At 37.5% G+C, this 15,835-nt stretch overlaps 1 protein-coding gene across 1 annotated transcript in view; it reads right to left on the bottom strand.

Moving 5' to 3' along the window:
- The window catches only part of NCKAP5 (NCK associated protein 5), a 385,499-nt gene that overhangs the window by 25,759 nt on the left and 343,905 nt on the right, over positions 1 to 15,835 (bottom strand). Inside the window, exons 15-18 of the mRNA XM_075710363.1 lie at positions 8,763 to 9,074; positions 6,465 to 6,601; positions 4,270 to 4,399; positions 1,371 to 1,558 (exon numbers count right to left, since the gene is read on the bottom strand). Of these exons, the coding sequence (XP_075566478.1) occupies positions 1,371 to 1,558; positions 4,270 to 4,399; positions 6,465 to 6,601; positions 8,763 to 9,074 (767 nt within the window). The remainder of the gene's footprint in view (positions 1 to 1,370; positions 1,559 to 4,269; positions 4,400 to 6,464; positions 6,602 to 8,762; positions 9,075 to 15,835) is intronic.

The following is a 15,835-nucleotide window of genomic DNA, read 5'->3' as shown; positions in this document are numbered from 1 at the left end:
ACTCTTCTGCTACCTTATTTTTTCTTCCTTTTCTTCTTCCCAACTATGAAGCCAGATTCTTGAAAATTGTTCTTTCCAATACGACCCAAATATATTCAAATTGAATCATAGTCTGGGTAGTAGTGAAATTTGGTTGATTGGGAAATGAGGCAGATATATTTCAGGGTTTTTCTTTTGAAGTTTGTGAATCAATTTAATATTCAGTTAGGCGGGGCTTTCATGCCAGCAGAGTTGGAATAAACAGGGGCATTGCCAGTTTGTTCCACACATTCCTTCTGCACATTTGGACCAGATTTCTGAAAGCTGTAAGACTAACTTTGGTTAGAGTTAATCACCTCTGAAGTTACACAGTGATTTTCTGAAGCTGAAAACTGGGGTCTGGGAAGAGATAAAAATTCTTCCTCACTTATAAACTACTCCAGTATGCTGCAAAACAGCAGCTCATTCATTATTTTCTGCTACCACCTTTGTTTATATTGTAACATACCCAAAATGCAGAGTGCTACACACAGAAATGAAAGAGCTTGTATGTAAAAAGAAGAAGAGGTGGGGAAAGAGGCTGAACATGGAGGCAAAATTATTACAGTGGATCGTGGCTGGGTGGCTCTATTTTCAAAAAAATAGGCTTGTTAGAGCAAAGGAGAAAAAAAGTGAGAAAGAAGAGTGAGGATGAGAGGAGAAGGCATGAAAAAAAGAGGAGGAAAGGAGTAGGTTGAGAAGTTGCATTTCAGAGTTGTTGAGACTGCATGATGTCAGGTTCAACGTTTTTAGAGACAGAAATAGCAAGTGAATTCACATGAAGTAAGGGGAGAAAACAAATTTGTTTCAGTTTAGCGTCAAGATCCACCCATCAGATCAGGACTGATCTTCATCAAAATAATGTTTAAAAACCTCAAATCAGGAGTTCCAGAGCTAACACCAAGAGTTATTTCAAAAGAGACCAGAAGATAGCTGACTTCCATAGCACAGTTTCATTTGAATTTTCAGGAATACTACTTTAGATGTTTAAGTAATTTACTACATGCTGTGCTGTACATACTATCTAACCATATGTGAAGGAGCAGCCTTAAAAAGATAAATTCTGTGTTTTCTTGTTAGCCTTAAATTTCAGCTCCTCTCTAATGGTAGACTGCTAGTGCTAGCCTGTCTCTACTTGTCAATTTTGGAAGTCTGATTCTATGACAGGTAAGCATCAGAATGTAACATTCTGTTCTAAAATTATTTAGATCTTTACTCTTCTGCAGGTCATGCCGTTTTTTTCAGCTCAGCCTGTTTTTTTAATCAGTCAGCATACTGAGGAAAAAAACAAGAGGCAGATAAATATAATCGTGAAGAAAATGAGAAGTAATATAAAAATCACAGTAACTCACACTTGGGCTGTCCTTGCCCTTGCTGTCTTTACTGGAAGCTCCACTCAGCTGCTCAATTAAACTGTAATGTGTTAACTGTTCAGGTCCATCCTCTCCAAAATGGCCATAGAGACTGTGCTGGTATAAATCCAAGATTGACATCGGGTTCCCCAGAAATGACTTTCTCTGATTTTGTTTTTCCAGCTCAGCTGTAAGAGATGTTAAAAATAATATCATTATGGCATATTTAATTGATGAAATGCAGTCTATATACATTGTAATGTAATTGTACAATTTGTAAATGTATTTCAGATGTTTTAAGTATCTGGAATTCAATGTAATAAAAGCATTAAAATACTAGCTCCTAACTCTCCAATGAATGCATATACAGGGGACTGTTCATACTTGATATTCAAGGTGAAGGAGATGGTATGAGACAGCCAGAAATAATTTCCTTTCTTTTTTAATTATAGACGAGATAGTTAATTTGGGGGGATCGTTCTACTTATTTCTTTGCTGTAAGTTTTTGTTCTTCTCTCTTAATTGCCTTACATGGCAGATGTACCAAGTTCCTCTAGCATGTCTTTCAGTTTGACTATATTTAATAATTCTTTCCTTTTCACTACATTTTTAGCTAATGAATACAACAGTATAAAAATACACTAGTAAGATAAGAAACAGGTCCTACTCATTTCTTATAGAACCTACTGTAATACAGGAACATTAGAAATAAAACCTGTTTCCAAAGTCTGAGGCTGAAAACTCATTCAGAAGATCAAAACCAAACCAAATAAATTTTCTGCAGCTTCATGAAAATGCACAGGAGATAGAGGCTTACACGACCATTAGCTTCTTTCCTCACACTTCTTGTTACACAAACTTCAACTCTACCTCACAACCTATAGCATTAGAAGAGCCTCTGCCTCCAGTGCCTCCAACAGAACTGCATCAGGATAAAACCTTTAGGAAACTGGAATCAAAACATTTTCATGGCTGAAATGGAAGAATCTGGAATATTTGGCTTATTCCCTGCTATTCTACTGACCTTCTCCGTAACATTGGGCAATGTACTGGGGGTCTCATCCAAAGCCCACTAAATCAATGAAGGTCTTACTGACTTTTAATAGTCTTTGCATTGGCCACTCAGTCTCTCTGTCTTTCTGTTCCCTGCTCCTAAATGGAAAATGAAAATCACTCCAACATTATAATTGTGCAACCAGTGAAAGTTCATTAATGTTTTGGGGACTCATCTAATAAATACAATTATCTACACATATAAAAATATTCTCTAGGAATTGGTTTGCTGCAGCCCCTGCCTCAGCCTCATGTGGATGTTTTGAGGTTGTATCACTTGTGTGCATAGAGAAGCCAAGATCTTTGAACACAGAATGGGATAAAGTATTGCTATTAGTACGATGCAAGAACTGCATTTATAGAGCACAGAACAGAAACCCTGACCATAAGGAATGACCATAGCAGAAATACCTTTGCAATAATGCCTTATAATTTTCTTTTCTGTTTGTCTCAGTCACAATTATGAATTTTAGTTCTGTTACTAGCCCAAAAGTTAGGTATATACACAAAATTAATGATTTGCTATGTAAAATGGGGACTTCAAGTCATGCTTAGGTATCATGGAACTTGGAATCTGCTGCCATTTAATGCAACTGCTTATACACGATAAAATTCTTTTTTTGCAAATTGTGATCAACACAGAAAAAAATGCTTATCTGCCTCTAATGAAACGCATCTTTCTTGTATTAGAACACGATTTGTAAAAAGCAAAATCTGTAAAAAGATGTGTCTATGGGCTGAGTTAAACAACTTGCAACATTTCAGACAGATGAAAAATACAAAGTTACAGGAGTAATGTAAATAAACAGTCCTAGCTTCCTCCTCTGATCTCTCTGTGGTGGAATCACAAAAAATGGATTACCTCTGAAAATGCCAAATGTTTAAGTCCAACTCCCAGCAGATACTAAAGAGCACAGTATGTCTGTCGACAGTATCTAGCCATCCACAGCATTTTTAATGCATTCATCACTGCGGTATCTACTGTAGGTGCTAATCTCTGCTAGGTCAAGCTCACTGCTGTGCAGAGGGTCAGCACAAATCCTATGAATCACTGAAGTACTGCTTAAGCTCTCAGGGCTTCCATGGTGCCGAGACCTTGCACTGGCCTGTGCACTTGACAGAATTTATCTCCTGCAGGGAAGCCATCGGCTGCGTAGGCAAGGATATGAGCCATGCCCTCCTCCCCCTCCCAGAGGGCACACATCTGCCCTGAAAGGTGCCTTGCAGCACAGCGAGCTGGTGGTCAAGACAAGACAGCAATTTCTTGGGTTATTAAACATACAGAAAACTATTATCTCAAGAACTTCACTTAATGTGTTTTTATCTACTGGAATTCAGTGAATTCCAAATTGCCATCAATTCTCGCAAAAAGGTTTGATACTTAAAAATGGCAACATATACACGGAGGACAAGAAAAGAGATTTCATGTGGCACCATAACCAACATCACTTTGATATAGACGTTGGAAAACTATGGCCTTGATCATTGGGTTATTTCAACTGGCTAATATAATTAAAAAGAAAAAAAGGGAAGCTATCTTTATAGTCACCTTTAAAATGCTGCAATAATGTAACAGAAGACTTCTTTTTACTTACACTGCAGGGATTTATGCACAAAAACCTACAAGTTAAGCCCCTGCCAGCAAAAACTGTGGAAGAGAGGGGAAAAAATACACACACAGAATAAAAAGCAAAAAGTAATAAAAAGCTAATGGAAAATTAGACTGAAGTAAGATCTGGGGTTAGAAAGTGAAAACGAGACAGAAAGTTCAATGAAGGACACTATCTGCTGCTGAGTCAGAGTGGAGATGAGGGATATACATTTTTATGGACAAATTTTCAATTACCTTGTTTGTTGTTCTTTGTTAACTCCACTAAAGTCTCCTCTGCAGTCCTAAAATAACTTGTTTCATACTCTGGCTCCGGCTCAGTGTCACTGCTGCTTGCAGAGTAAGTACACACTCTCAGAGCTCTGTCCTGTACGAATAAGGGTATTGCAGTCATTCAGATGATGCATATATATCAAAATAATGACAAAGATGGTATTAGGAGTCAAACATTTAATATTCATCAGGCAGTATAAATGGATAGTTCAACTGGAGAAGAGTCTGCATTACCAGTTTAACTAACCACTCCTCCTTCAACTAAGTAATCGTCAGTCCAACATGGGGGGAATAACACATTCTTGTCCTCATAAGTCTCCCGAGTTAGTCTGGCAGACACAGTCCAGATTTTACCATTTTTTTCACTGTAACATCGTTTTCAAATCTACCAACATTTTCAGATAATTTCATCCACCAATTTTAAAACTTCTCAAGTGTATTTAATACAGTATATTTGTAACATATAAAATTATCACGCAACAAATCGCTTGCTGCAAGCAATTCTAGAGGCAATTAGGATGGCCAGTAGACAATACTCATGCTTTCTCTACCAGTAAATCCTAAATTCATGTCCCTTGTCCTGGCATTTACATTACTGTACTGGAGAGCCCTTAATTCCCAGCTGATTCCTATCCCATTTCTCTTCAGGAAACAACACTAAGGATTTTCTTCTAGGAGTAAAGAGGAATGCTGACAGCTCTGGACAGCTTCTAATCATGGAAGGCCTGAAGCCTTAAACCTTTCAGGAGCAGCAGCTCAGTACAAGAAAACCCACAAAATGGGTATGGGGAAGTTAAGCCTGATACTGCTTAGTCAACGGCATCTACAGGTAAAAATGCTACCTACTATCCTAACCCCAATTGCTTATCAGTGGCTCAAGAGTTTTTAATTCTATTTTTCAAAGAGTGATACTAATTTCCCCATCTTCCCATCCATGTTGCAGTTTTCAACTGATGCAGAAGGACACCCATTTGATAAGAAGCACATACTTGTGGAGAGGGGACCAGACCTGAGGATACTTGCATATAGCCAGGTATGCCCAACATTATGCATAAAACTGGGAGAATGTAAGTCAGTTGTAGTCCTGAAGCCATTTAGACACATTCCCATGCCAGCTACACCCACACTGACCTTCTGACTCTTAGGCAGACTAATTAGCAGTAACACATGTATCGTGTTAAGATGTTTTTGGGACTGGAGGTGGTCAGTCACGACTGGCTCAGGGTGAAGACCACACTGATGTGATTGTTACTTGGAAGCCAACTCTATTGCACTATAGAGGATTCACCACCAGTTTGTCGATGATATACAAGACAAGTAATCTTATCTCTGTTTCTATTCTAAATATCCAGATCATGGGCCATATAAAAATGCAAGATACCCCAGCTGGTAAATACATGGATAAAGCAGACATGCAAAAAAGTTACATAGGAAAAGGTTTTTAGCCTCTTGGAATGTAAGGCTTATTAGCTAGCAGCCCGATAATTTCCTTGCTTAATGCCCACTTTCTTGATAAAGTTTTTTTCTCTCTTTGCTAACCTGCTGACCCTGTACTTCTCATGGGGCTTGACAGCCTGGCATTCCTCAAGATGAGTAACTTGACAACCATACACAGTAGCTTTTACATAGGTATATGCATTTGCCTGTTTGTTCTTTCTGCAGTTTTCATGAAAAGATCGAAGGACAGACAGATCATTGCAGGGATTAACCAAAACCACACAGAAACATGTAAGAAGAGTATTTTCCCTTTCACAATACTTCCATAGCACATCTGCTCAAATGCTCATACTACACAGCCATACAGACAAGGAAACCTCAACCTAAGGAAAAAAAAGAGATGTGAATCTCATGGAAAGCAAGCAAACAAGATCAAGTTTCTTGAAGAGAAAAACAGTGTAAAAGGTCTCCACTTCCTTGTCTATAAAATGCCTGTGAGGTTTTTAATTAAAACATGTCTATAAACCATGAGGACAAAGTACCTTTGGGTACTGTATTATTATTATTAATAAATAATGAGGTTGCAAATGAAGGGCAAGAAAGTAAATGTAGCTGTTAGATTGCTAGTTACTCTTCCCACGAAATTAAAAACATTCACCATTTCTGATTCTTCATACCATAATACATATCTCATTTAACAGATGACACTTCTTAACTTATACCTTTGTTTTAGTAGTTTTCTTGCTGGTCCATTCTGGAAGAACTTTTCTATTTTCCACACTTTCTTCAGTATGCTCTAATGAGGCAGAGGTCACAGAACTTGGTTCTTGTTCACTTTGCTTTGCAAGGTTAATTATTCCTGAATTAAGAGAGACATTATTTAAATTGTAGGTCTCATCAGCATTGTCATGACAGTGTTTCAATTATAATTCAGTAAACACTGGGGGCAAGTCATGAAACTTTCATTATGTCAAATAATATCTTACTACTCAAAGGAGCAACTTACTAACTTACTGGAATAATTCTAACAACTACAGTGGCAGAATTTCATCCAAAGTCTTTTCCAGTTAACAAGAGAAAAGGAAGGCATGGATTTAAATCCCTCTGTTACTTTTAAAACATATACTCTTTCAAATACGAAACAACATCCAATAACTACTTCTAGGCATTGTAGGATCTGCTTTGCTATTTTATGTTCTCAGGGAGAGAAGAGTCTGTTAACATAAATATAATTAGAAGTACCTTTCTAGCAGAAATTCTCAATCAGCTAGCCTTTTTATTTGCTATATTTGCACTATGCAAAATCAGAACATCAAAGAAGATAGATGGCGCATATGAAATAAAGTGATAATTGTAATTTGGATGAGAAAGTGAGGCAGAGAAGAATCGAATGAAAATATTCTAGTAAAGAATGAATTGACCCTACCATCTGATGTATACTACTTTTTTTTAACATCTCTTCATGACAATTTAATTAAGATACAAACCTTACAAGGTTGGTGCAGGGAACATTAGCATTAAGATCAGAACAATCTTGCTACTACTGACTTCTTATGAAGCAATTCAATGCTTGCAGTTTCTGTTCAATTTGTTATAATGACAGTGTTTAATCATGGACTCTATAGCACACTGCTGAATTGAGGTCACACATGTGGCTATTCAAGCATGTAGCATATAATCTATAACTAAGATTTCTCTTCTGCATCCTTCTTAGCTCTACCATTAATTATCAGTACATTTATTTAAAAAATACTAAGTATTAAAATATCTTTTATTTAGCTTTGATTTGAAATGAACAGGGGAGTCTGCAATGAAGCATACAATGTATGTTTGCAGTCTATTATACCATTACAATACTGCACTGGGAATATTGCTAAATCAACTAAGTTCTAAGATGTTTAATTAGAAATCTTCTTTTATGCATCCTATGAACATATAAAAGGGGCTTCTTTCCTCCTAGGCTCAATATACATCAGCTCATTAGCAGAACACATATTTGATGGCCTTAAACTAAGGTTAAACCTGGTATTTAACCTTACATGCTAATTACATGGAATCTGTCTTAGAGTGATATAGGTTTATGCAAGTTAAACGCTCACAACTTTTATAGGAGCAATAAATACTTACACTGACAGAGTGCTAACAACTATAACCCCAATAAATACATGGCATTGCATTTGATCAAGATAAAACAATACTTTTCTCCATTAAACTGATTACTTTTACTGTGGTTTGTACCATATCTATCATGCTGACTATGAAAAATTCCCTGTTATAAATGCTATATGTAATGATTTCTAATGTTATTGACATATATGTTAATCACTCAAAAACCTTCAAAAAGGTATATAAGTGGTCCGTGTGCATTTATAAAAAATTGCACAGAGTTCAATGGAACTATTTAGTAATACAAAGTTATTTGTTGGTGCTTTGCTGGATTGCTAGTCCTTTTATTCCTTTGTCAGCTTTTGTTTTACAGTTTAAACACAAATGTATTTGGTAAGTGAAAGTAAGGTATTTTATGTTCATACATAGAAATGTATTTGTATAATGTAATAAAGTTATGAGAGCCTTGTTTGAGGTCAAGGCCATATACTCATTGGGACAGAATTTATGCAGTGAGGCCAAATGAGTGTTTAGTCCAAATCTGGTTTCAAAAGCAAGTCTTTATGAATATATCTTTTCTATGTCACAACATGGCTACGCTTTGTACTTCACTGCAAAGTCTGATCCTGAATATTGCTGAACGTCTGCATTCTTATTCAAGTCAAATTCCAAGGCTGGCATATGTTTTTCCTTCAAGTTTCTTCATCTTTCTCCCTCAGATAAGCATTATGTGTAACAAAATTTCCATACGGCTCAGGTCACAAATTTGTTAACCTTATGCATTCATAAAAAGAATATCTTCTGCACTGCATTTAACATTTCTGTTATCAATTGTCATTATTATATGACTTCTGCTAATCAAAACAGACGCCAGGGCAGAAATAATGTGATTTTCAGTGTAACTGACATTTTACCTGAGGAAGCTGGTTTCGGAAGGCGACTTTGAAAAGGTTGTATACCTTTGGCAGTCATGGCCGGATCAGATGTTGAGTGACTAATTATGCTTTCCACAGGCTCCTGGCTCTTAGCTGTTGAAGGCACTTCTCGCTCAAGAGTTTTGGCTTTTACTGAAGGAGCTGAAAGAACTTGCTCAGACGGTGCAAGCACTTCTGTTTCCAAGGTTGTTTCTTGCTTAGAAACGTGTCGCCCTGTAGATCGGTTCCCTGAGTCGGGGAGGGGGAAGGTTCCAATCCCGCTGTCCAGTGTCCTCATCTGGCAGCAAGACTCTAAGATACAGGAAAATTGTGTGACAGGGTGAAGCTAAAGGTGTCACTGGTATTTAAAGACAGTGAAAGGGTTTATGGGAAAAAAGGGCATCTTCAGGGGAAGGTTTCAAGGAAAGAAAAACATTTTGCATTTTGTGAGTATGCTGTTACCTGTCATTTGTATGCTTTTGACAAAATACATCTAACTGAATAACAATGAAATACCATTTTGGGGTGCAATTAAACTAACTAACAGACTCCAAAGCATTGAAATTGGCCCGCTTCAGAGTTACAACGTGATAATGAATAAGACGGGCATGTCCTAGAAAGTGATTACAGCTGGAATTTTTAAATTATTTAGTTTGAGGGCCCACAGAAAGTCTGGAGAGTACCAATGTGAGGGATTGAGTAGCGTAATGTATTTCTTCCTACATAAACCCACACGCCACAAAAGCTTGGCCTCTCCATACCTCTGCTTTCTTCATTGTTTCTCTTAAAGAAGGTGTTAACAAAATGTATCATTTATTCTTACACAAAATTAAGGTCTACAGAATATCCTAGAGACAGCCATCTCAGAGCATCCTGAAAAACTTGGATAGCAACAGCCATACCTTTGTTTACCTTGTTACGCTCTGGTTCTGCACATCCCATTTTGGGTAAGTGTACACTTTCTAACACAATGCCAGGCAGGGTTACCTTGAGTACTTGGTTTGGAAGCAGTATGGTCACACACACAGCCCTCCAGCTAATTCATCCTACTGGAAAGCTGCTCTGCTAACTATGGAATAGAGGAAGATGCAAGTACAGATACGTGCACGTTGCTATTCTAGCAACTAGGATGTAACAGCACCACCCTGCCCTGTCATTTTCTATTGATTTCCAGAGACTTGCCTTTTGTTTGTATAATGAGCAAACAATATCGAAGGGACTATGATGGCAAGGTCCTTCTGAGAGGTATAAACACCAAGGAGGGAACTTCAGCACTAATGGTTGGAAAATGAGCATAATTTAGGTTAAACGTCTGGAAACATCCCTTGACAGTGAGATCTTCAGTCTGTGGCAGACACTCCCAAAGGAAGTAGAGGAATTTCCTTTGCTTTGAACAATTTAAGGCTACACTGGATAAAAGATATACTGCAGTGAACAATTGTACTCTAGCAGGAGATGCAGAATATGACCCAATATATCTTTTCGATCTCTATTTTCTGTGTTCCTGAGTATTGATTTTTTTTTTAATGATATGCCCATTTGTTATTTAAGTCTGTTGTAGTTAGCAGTCCTCTGTCAAGTCATTTTCATGACTTTTTTCCTCTGCAGTGTTTCTAATACTCTCAGAAATTCAGAAATATTTCTCCTCTCTGAGCTTTGCCTGTTTGTTGTTGAAATAAGAACATTAGCATGGTCATTTTCTGTTAGTATCTTAATCTCGATGGGTCTTATTTGATAGCAAGTAAGAAATTACCTACAGATAAATTAAATGTCTATTTATGTTTCCTGGTACTTGTCAGAAGAGGAGCAGTCTATATTTACATGGGCCTCATTACCTTATCCTTGTCACTCAGGATCAAAGAAAGACTGAAAGTCTTACCGAGCACATTAACCTCCCAGGGCCTAGCGGAGCTGCAACAGCAAAGCGAACTACGCACTATCTTTTAAAAGGGCAACAAGTGACTCTGATTTCTCTCACACAATTGCTGCATCCCAATTACTTCTTTCCATAGGTAAAAGGAGATAAGGTGTGGAAGCCATGGCTAGCTGGCAACTATGTTTTCCATCGCATTTTTGAGCTAATGTGCCATAATGATTTTAGAAGTTGCTGAAGGTTATCCAGGAAACGTGAAAAAGAAGAGAATTATATTTGGTTCTGCTGCCTCAAAGGGAGGTATCCCAGCCACTGAACCCTCTTACTCTAGTTATCCTTCCCCTAAGATATTTTTCGTTTTGTTTTCGAATAGTAAAATGCCTAGCTAGAAGTGGGTGAACTGTTCCTCTCAGGACATAACAGAGTGCAGAACATTAAGTTAAAATGCTAGGTGTCTGTCCTTGCCATTTATTCTGTAAAAAGTCAAGATTAAACAGTGCATTAGCTCATGGACAGGCAATGCTTCAACTAATGACTATCAGTAACAGAGTTAGTAAATAAAGGAAAATACAGAATAAGAAGGGACTTCTGTTAGTTTCCTCTTGACCAGAAGACAGACATTTGTGCAACACTGGTTATACTGGAGAGGCAGAGCTCTTCAGCAGAGACATGGAATAAACTGGAAGCACCGCAGAAAAGAACATCCTGAAAACAAAAATCTGAAGAGCCTCCCCTCTACTGTCTGTACAGTTAATGCTGGACCTGATTTTGCAACCCAGTTCCACAGAGACTCTCAATGATTTTGTAGTGCTGTTTCCTTTTTGAGCACTCTCTAAGAAACTGAAAAGTCAGTCCCTCCTAATTATTACATGAAAATAAGTAGACTCAAAATGTATACCAAACAGCAAGGCTAAGTCTTCTACTCAGGGTGAACTGGAAGATGAACACTGTTTTATCTTCTAAGGTCACGTTTCTTAAAATGACATAAGGATTTGTCTTGCCCACTGTTACGCTGTCTAGGAATGGACTATGAAAACAACGGCATAAAATGAAGAGAAATGAATACCAAGGGCCATACTTCCAAGAAAATACAGTCTCCCACTGTTCCCAAAATAACTGGGAGAGTGATGGGGGAGCACACCAGAAGTGTCACACTTAATTAAAAGGAAAAATAGTTTTAATCAGTTATAGTCTTTCTTCATAGAGACTTTATCCATGATAAAGGAAATACACCATGTGGAAAACATTTTTAAAAGAGCTCACTAATTTTTAATTCTGAACAACTACAAAAAGGTCTGGCTTTCAAAGTGCTTGAAGCTCAGCAGCTCCCATTGTGACACTTAAAGACAGATTTTTGAAAAATCCCATGACTCAACTATGTTGAGCAATCCTCAAAAACCTAGTCCTAAATCCACTGAGTACACCACAAAATTCTTCATGGATGTTAATTTTTACTAATAAAAAGTTAATTAATTCACCCCTAAAGCTATATTATACAAATAAAAAAAGTATCTCTGAGAACAATTTGTATTACCAAATGAATGAATATACATTATTTTGCGTTGTTTTTAAACTTTTATGAAGCAACTGCAAAATCAAAAAATACATTATACATCTCAGTGACAGCTTTCAAACCGAACCGTTCATGGCCCATCTGATTTCATCAGTTGCACTGACACTTCGAATGACTGTTATCAGCAAGAGCTGCACAAGACTACATAATGAAAATATGTAAAAGTTAAATCTCTGATGCTGCGACAGTACTACTCAATAGATGAAAAATGATTCTGCAGAACATTAAAGTCTGAAAAGAGTTATATATGAGCTTAATCGCTTTTGCTTGCGAATTTTTCCTGGCATACAAGCCAAATTCCTTGCCTGATTCTGTTTTGGATTGCCTCTTTCCCCATCAGGGAAGAAAGAAGCTCACACAATGGTATTAGTTTTTATAGTGGACAGAGATAGACTCACCACTTGCCATTTCACTGAACAATCAGACTAGAATCAGAATTCTGAAATACTGAAATAGCCCCTTCCCTCTCTCCCATCATGTGGGTTTGAGTCTGAGCAGAAAACAAAGTCCCTGAAGTCCTACTGTACAAGAACATTTCTCAAAACTGAAAACAGAAATAAGGAAGGATTTAGAGAAATTTCTTGGAAATCAAGAAACTCGTGACTGCATGTGCATCTTTTGATGACAGGGTGTTTTAAGAGCTTTGTGGACAACCTGAGGAAGACCTTCAGCGCTGAGAAGCTACTAAGCAAAAGGAGTTAACACTGCATAGAAAGTTTTCTGGAAGTTTGCTGAACTCCCTACTCCTCAATAATTTTCAGGTTTAATATTTTCACAGGCCCGATGATCATGCAGTTCATGTCCTACACCAGCTGGACAGCATGGTAATTTGTACAGTTGGACAGGCTTTGGCGTATTCCAACATCACTGGTGTTTTACCAGAGTCTTCTGGTATCAGTAGACCACCAAGACCTCTTCAACATGGAGTCAGCACCCAGATTAGATGGAGTAAAAAGGATCTTTGAAAACTGTGCACCATTCTGAGGGTATGGACAAGAGGAGAATAGAAAAGGGACATACACTCAGGCTGGTAGGTATCAGGAATTCTAAAAATGAAATCGCCACTGGGGAAAATTACAATAGCAGCTCCTTCCATGGGATTTTTACATCTTCCTCTGAAACGCAAACATTAAAGAGCTAGAAGTTAACATAGCCCACTGACAAGAACTGACAACCTAGAATTCATTCAAGCCTTTTAGGGCATTCTCCTGAGCATAGAAAATTTAAAAATTCATCTTAAATACCAGCAACAGATCATTAAACCTAATTATTCTTCAACTTTTTTTATTTCTTATGAAGCATTTGCCACAAAGATACCACAAACACACCACCTCTAGCTCAGAAACTACCCTTGGTACAAATCATTGGAGACTGGGAGAGAATATCCAGGGAAGCTGACTGCTGACGTTGCTTTCGTCATGGTATCGGTCGCTCTGAGAGTGAGAGGAGCTCTCAGTCTGACCTGGTACCATGCTGTCTTATGTTGTTATATAGCACCCCTCTCTGTTACTCTTTTTATACAATGCACGTGAAAGGAAAATCAATTTGGGGGAAAAAAATAAAAGAAAACATAGAACAGCTATTACGAAGGGAGTTGCTTCCAGCACAACACAAGAATCTTGGGTCCAGCCTCCCTCAGGCTAAGTTCTACACTGATGGTTGCAAAATAGGGTATTACTCAAAATAAGCAATGGAGCGAAATCTGTCCCACTTTTAGATTAGGTACATGTTAGTCTTTCTAATGTTGAACTTCTGTAAACCTATGTTGAGTCCCAGCACATATCTAAGAGATTTCATTAATTTAATACAACAGAAGACATAAGGTGATGACATAGCTTTTAAACACAGCTTCTGCCACGCAGTTTTTCAAGAACGTGAAAAGATACTTTTCCTAAGCAGGATATAATGCTACATGTTATTGTAAATGAATCTTTAACTGAATAACTGGAGAGTGTTTCAAAATGTTTCCTCAGATAAAGATCCGCATTCTAATAAAGTCTTTTTGTGTTGCATCTTAAAGAGAGTTTCACACATCACATACCAGTCTTTCTTTACATAGGGACTGTTATACTTTTAAGAAGCCTATATATTCACCCACGGTTACTTTGACCATCTAGTTAAAACAATATGTGAGTTTTATTATGATGCTTAAATCATCCACAAAAATCTTTACGGGAACCACAAGATCCGAAGTTTTACCCGCAGAGCTAAAGTAATAAGGTGTCAATCAGCAATTCCATTAAGCAGGTATATTGTTTTATATGTATACATAATGTCATTCAAAATGGTCAGGCAATTCACCCACTTTGAATTGAACATAATAAGAGGAGACATTTCTGGATGTGGGCATACAGGGAAGGACTTAGAGGTCCTGAGAGGAAATAATCATAGGCCCTAACACATTGTAAGTACAGTTGTGCCTCTCTACCAACTTGTGCCATGACTGCCAGAAGGCAGCCACCTCTCCGTGCTGCTTCAGGGCGTCAGGATTTCCAGAAGCAGCTCAATAACCTCAGCCATTCCCTGTCAGGTGTAACCACAATGTTACTAATGAAACATACTGATGGATACCAGATTCAATTACTGCAAGCAGACATTATCTCGACTTCAAATGACTGACACAAACTAACAGTTTCTGTTTGGAGGTGGCAAAGCTACAGAAGTGTGTAAGCTACTTAACTTTGATGGCCAATCTATCTTAACATTAAAAATAAACAGCAACAAAGAGGAAAACTGTATTTTAGGTTAAAAATATCACAGGTAGTTCTGCTTAAATCAGGCTTTTTATGTATAATGCGAGTAGCACGGGGGCATATTTTCTTTCAGAGAAGCATCCCACCTGATCAAAAATACGGAATTCTCCCCTGTGCTCACCACTACAGCTGTTTTGACATCTTCCTCACATAAATTTTCAAGTTTTGGCCTACAAAACTGCACATGATTGACACAAGTTTCAGCTCAAACCTTTGAGTAACCACCAGAATTTTCCACAGAAAGCAGACACTTTCAGGAAAAAAAAAATCAGTCAAAAATAGCCCTGTATCAAGAACAGTTTCACTGGGAAATTTCCAGCAAGCTGTTATCAGAAGTACAGGCTCACTTAGGCCTTGAAAGAACGTTTTGAGATATGTAACATTGAATGGGCTTTCTGCAAGGAGTATCTAGGACACTGAAAATGAAAGGGCATAATTCCCATCAGTAACAGAATACACAAATTCTAACAAATTACCTTTCTTTGCATTAGAAAGTTCAAGCCTTTCTACTAAGCTGACACAGGGAACCAGAGAACTTGTAGTTGTTTTCTTCTGAAACACAAAGGGAGTACAATTTTTCTCGTATTTTGAAACATGCCAAATTATTAATTAACACTTTTTTTCAGAATAATATTTCAAATGTAAATAGGTCTCTACAAAATTGCTTTATCAGTTAATAAACATCTTTAAGCTACATGTGGCATTGGCAGGAAGAACTTAAACTACAGATGGCAAAACAGATCTCTTTATTTGCACATCCTTCTCTTCATCTGCAATGCTAAAGCAACCACAAAAAAAAAAAAAAAAAAAAAAAAAGAATGTATTTCTGCCAAATCAATGTCAATTTTAAGTAGATTATTCCTTCTGGGTTTAC

This window comes from Pelecanus crispus, chromosome 5 (genome assembly GCF_030463565.1).
Source record: "Pelecanus crispus isolate bPelCri1 chromosome 5, bPelCri1.pri, whole genome shotgun sequence".
NCBI lineage: Eukaryota > Metazoa > Chordata > Aves > Pelecaniformes > Pelecanidae > Pelecanus > Pelecanus crispus.
The sequence above is the reverse complement of the archived record's forward strand: the minus strand, read 5'-3'. Positions and strand labels throughout refer to the sequence as shown.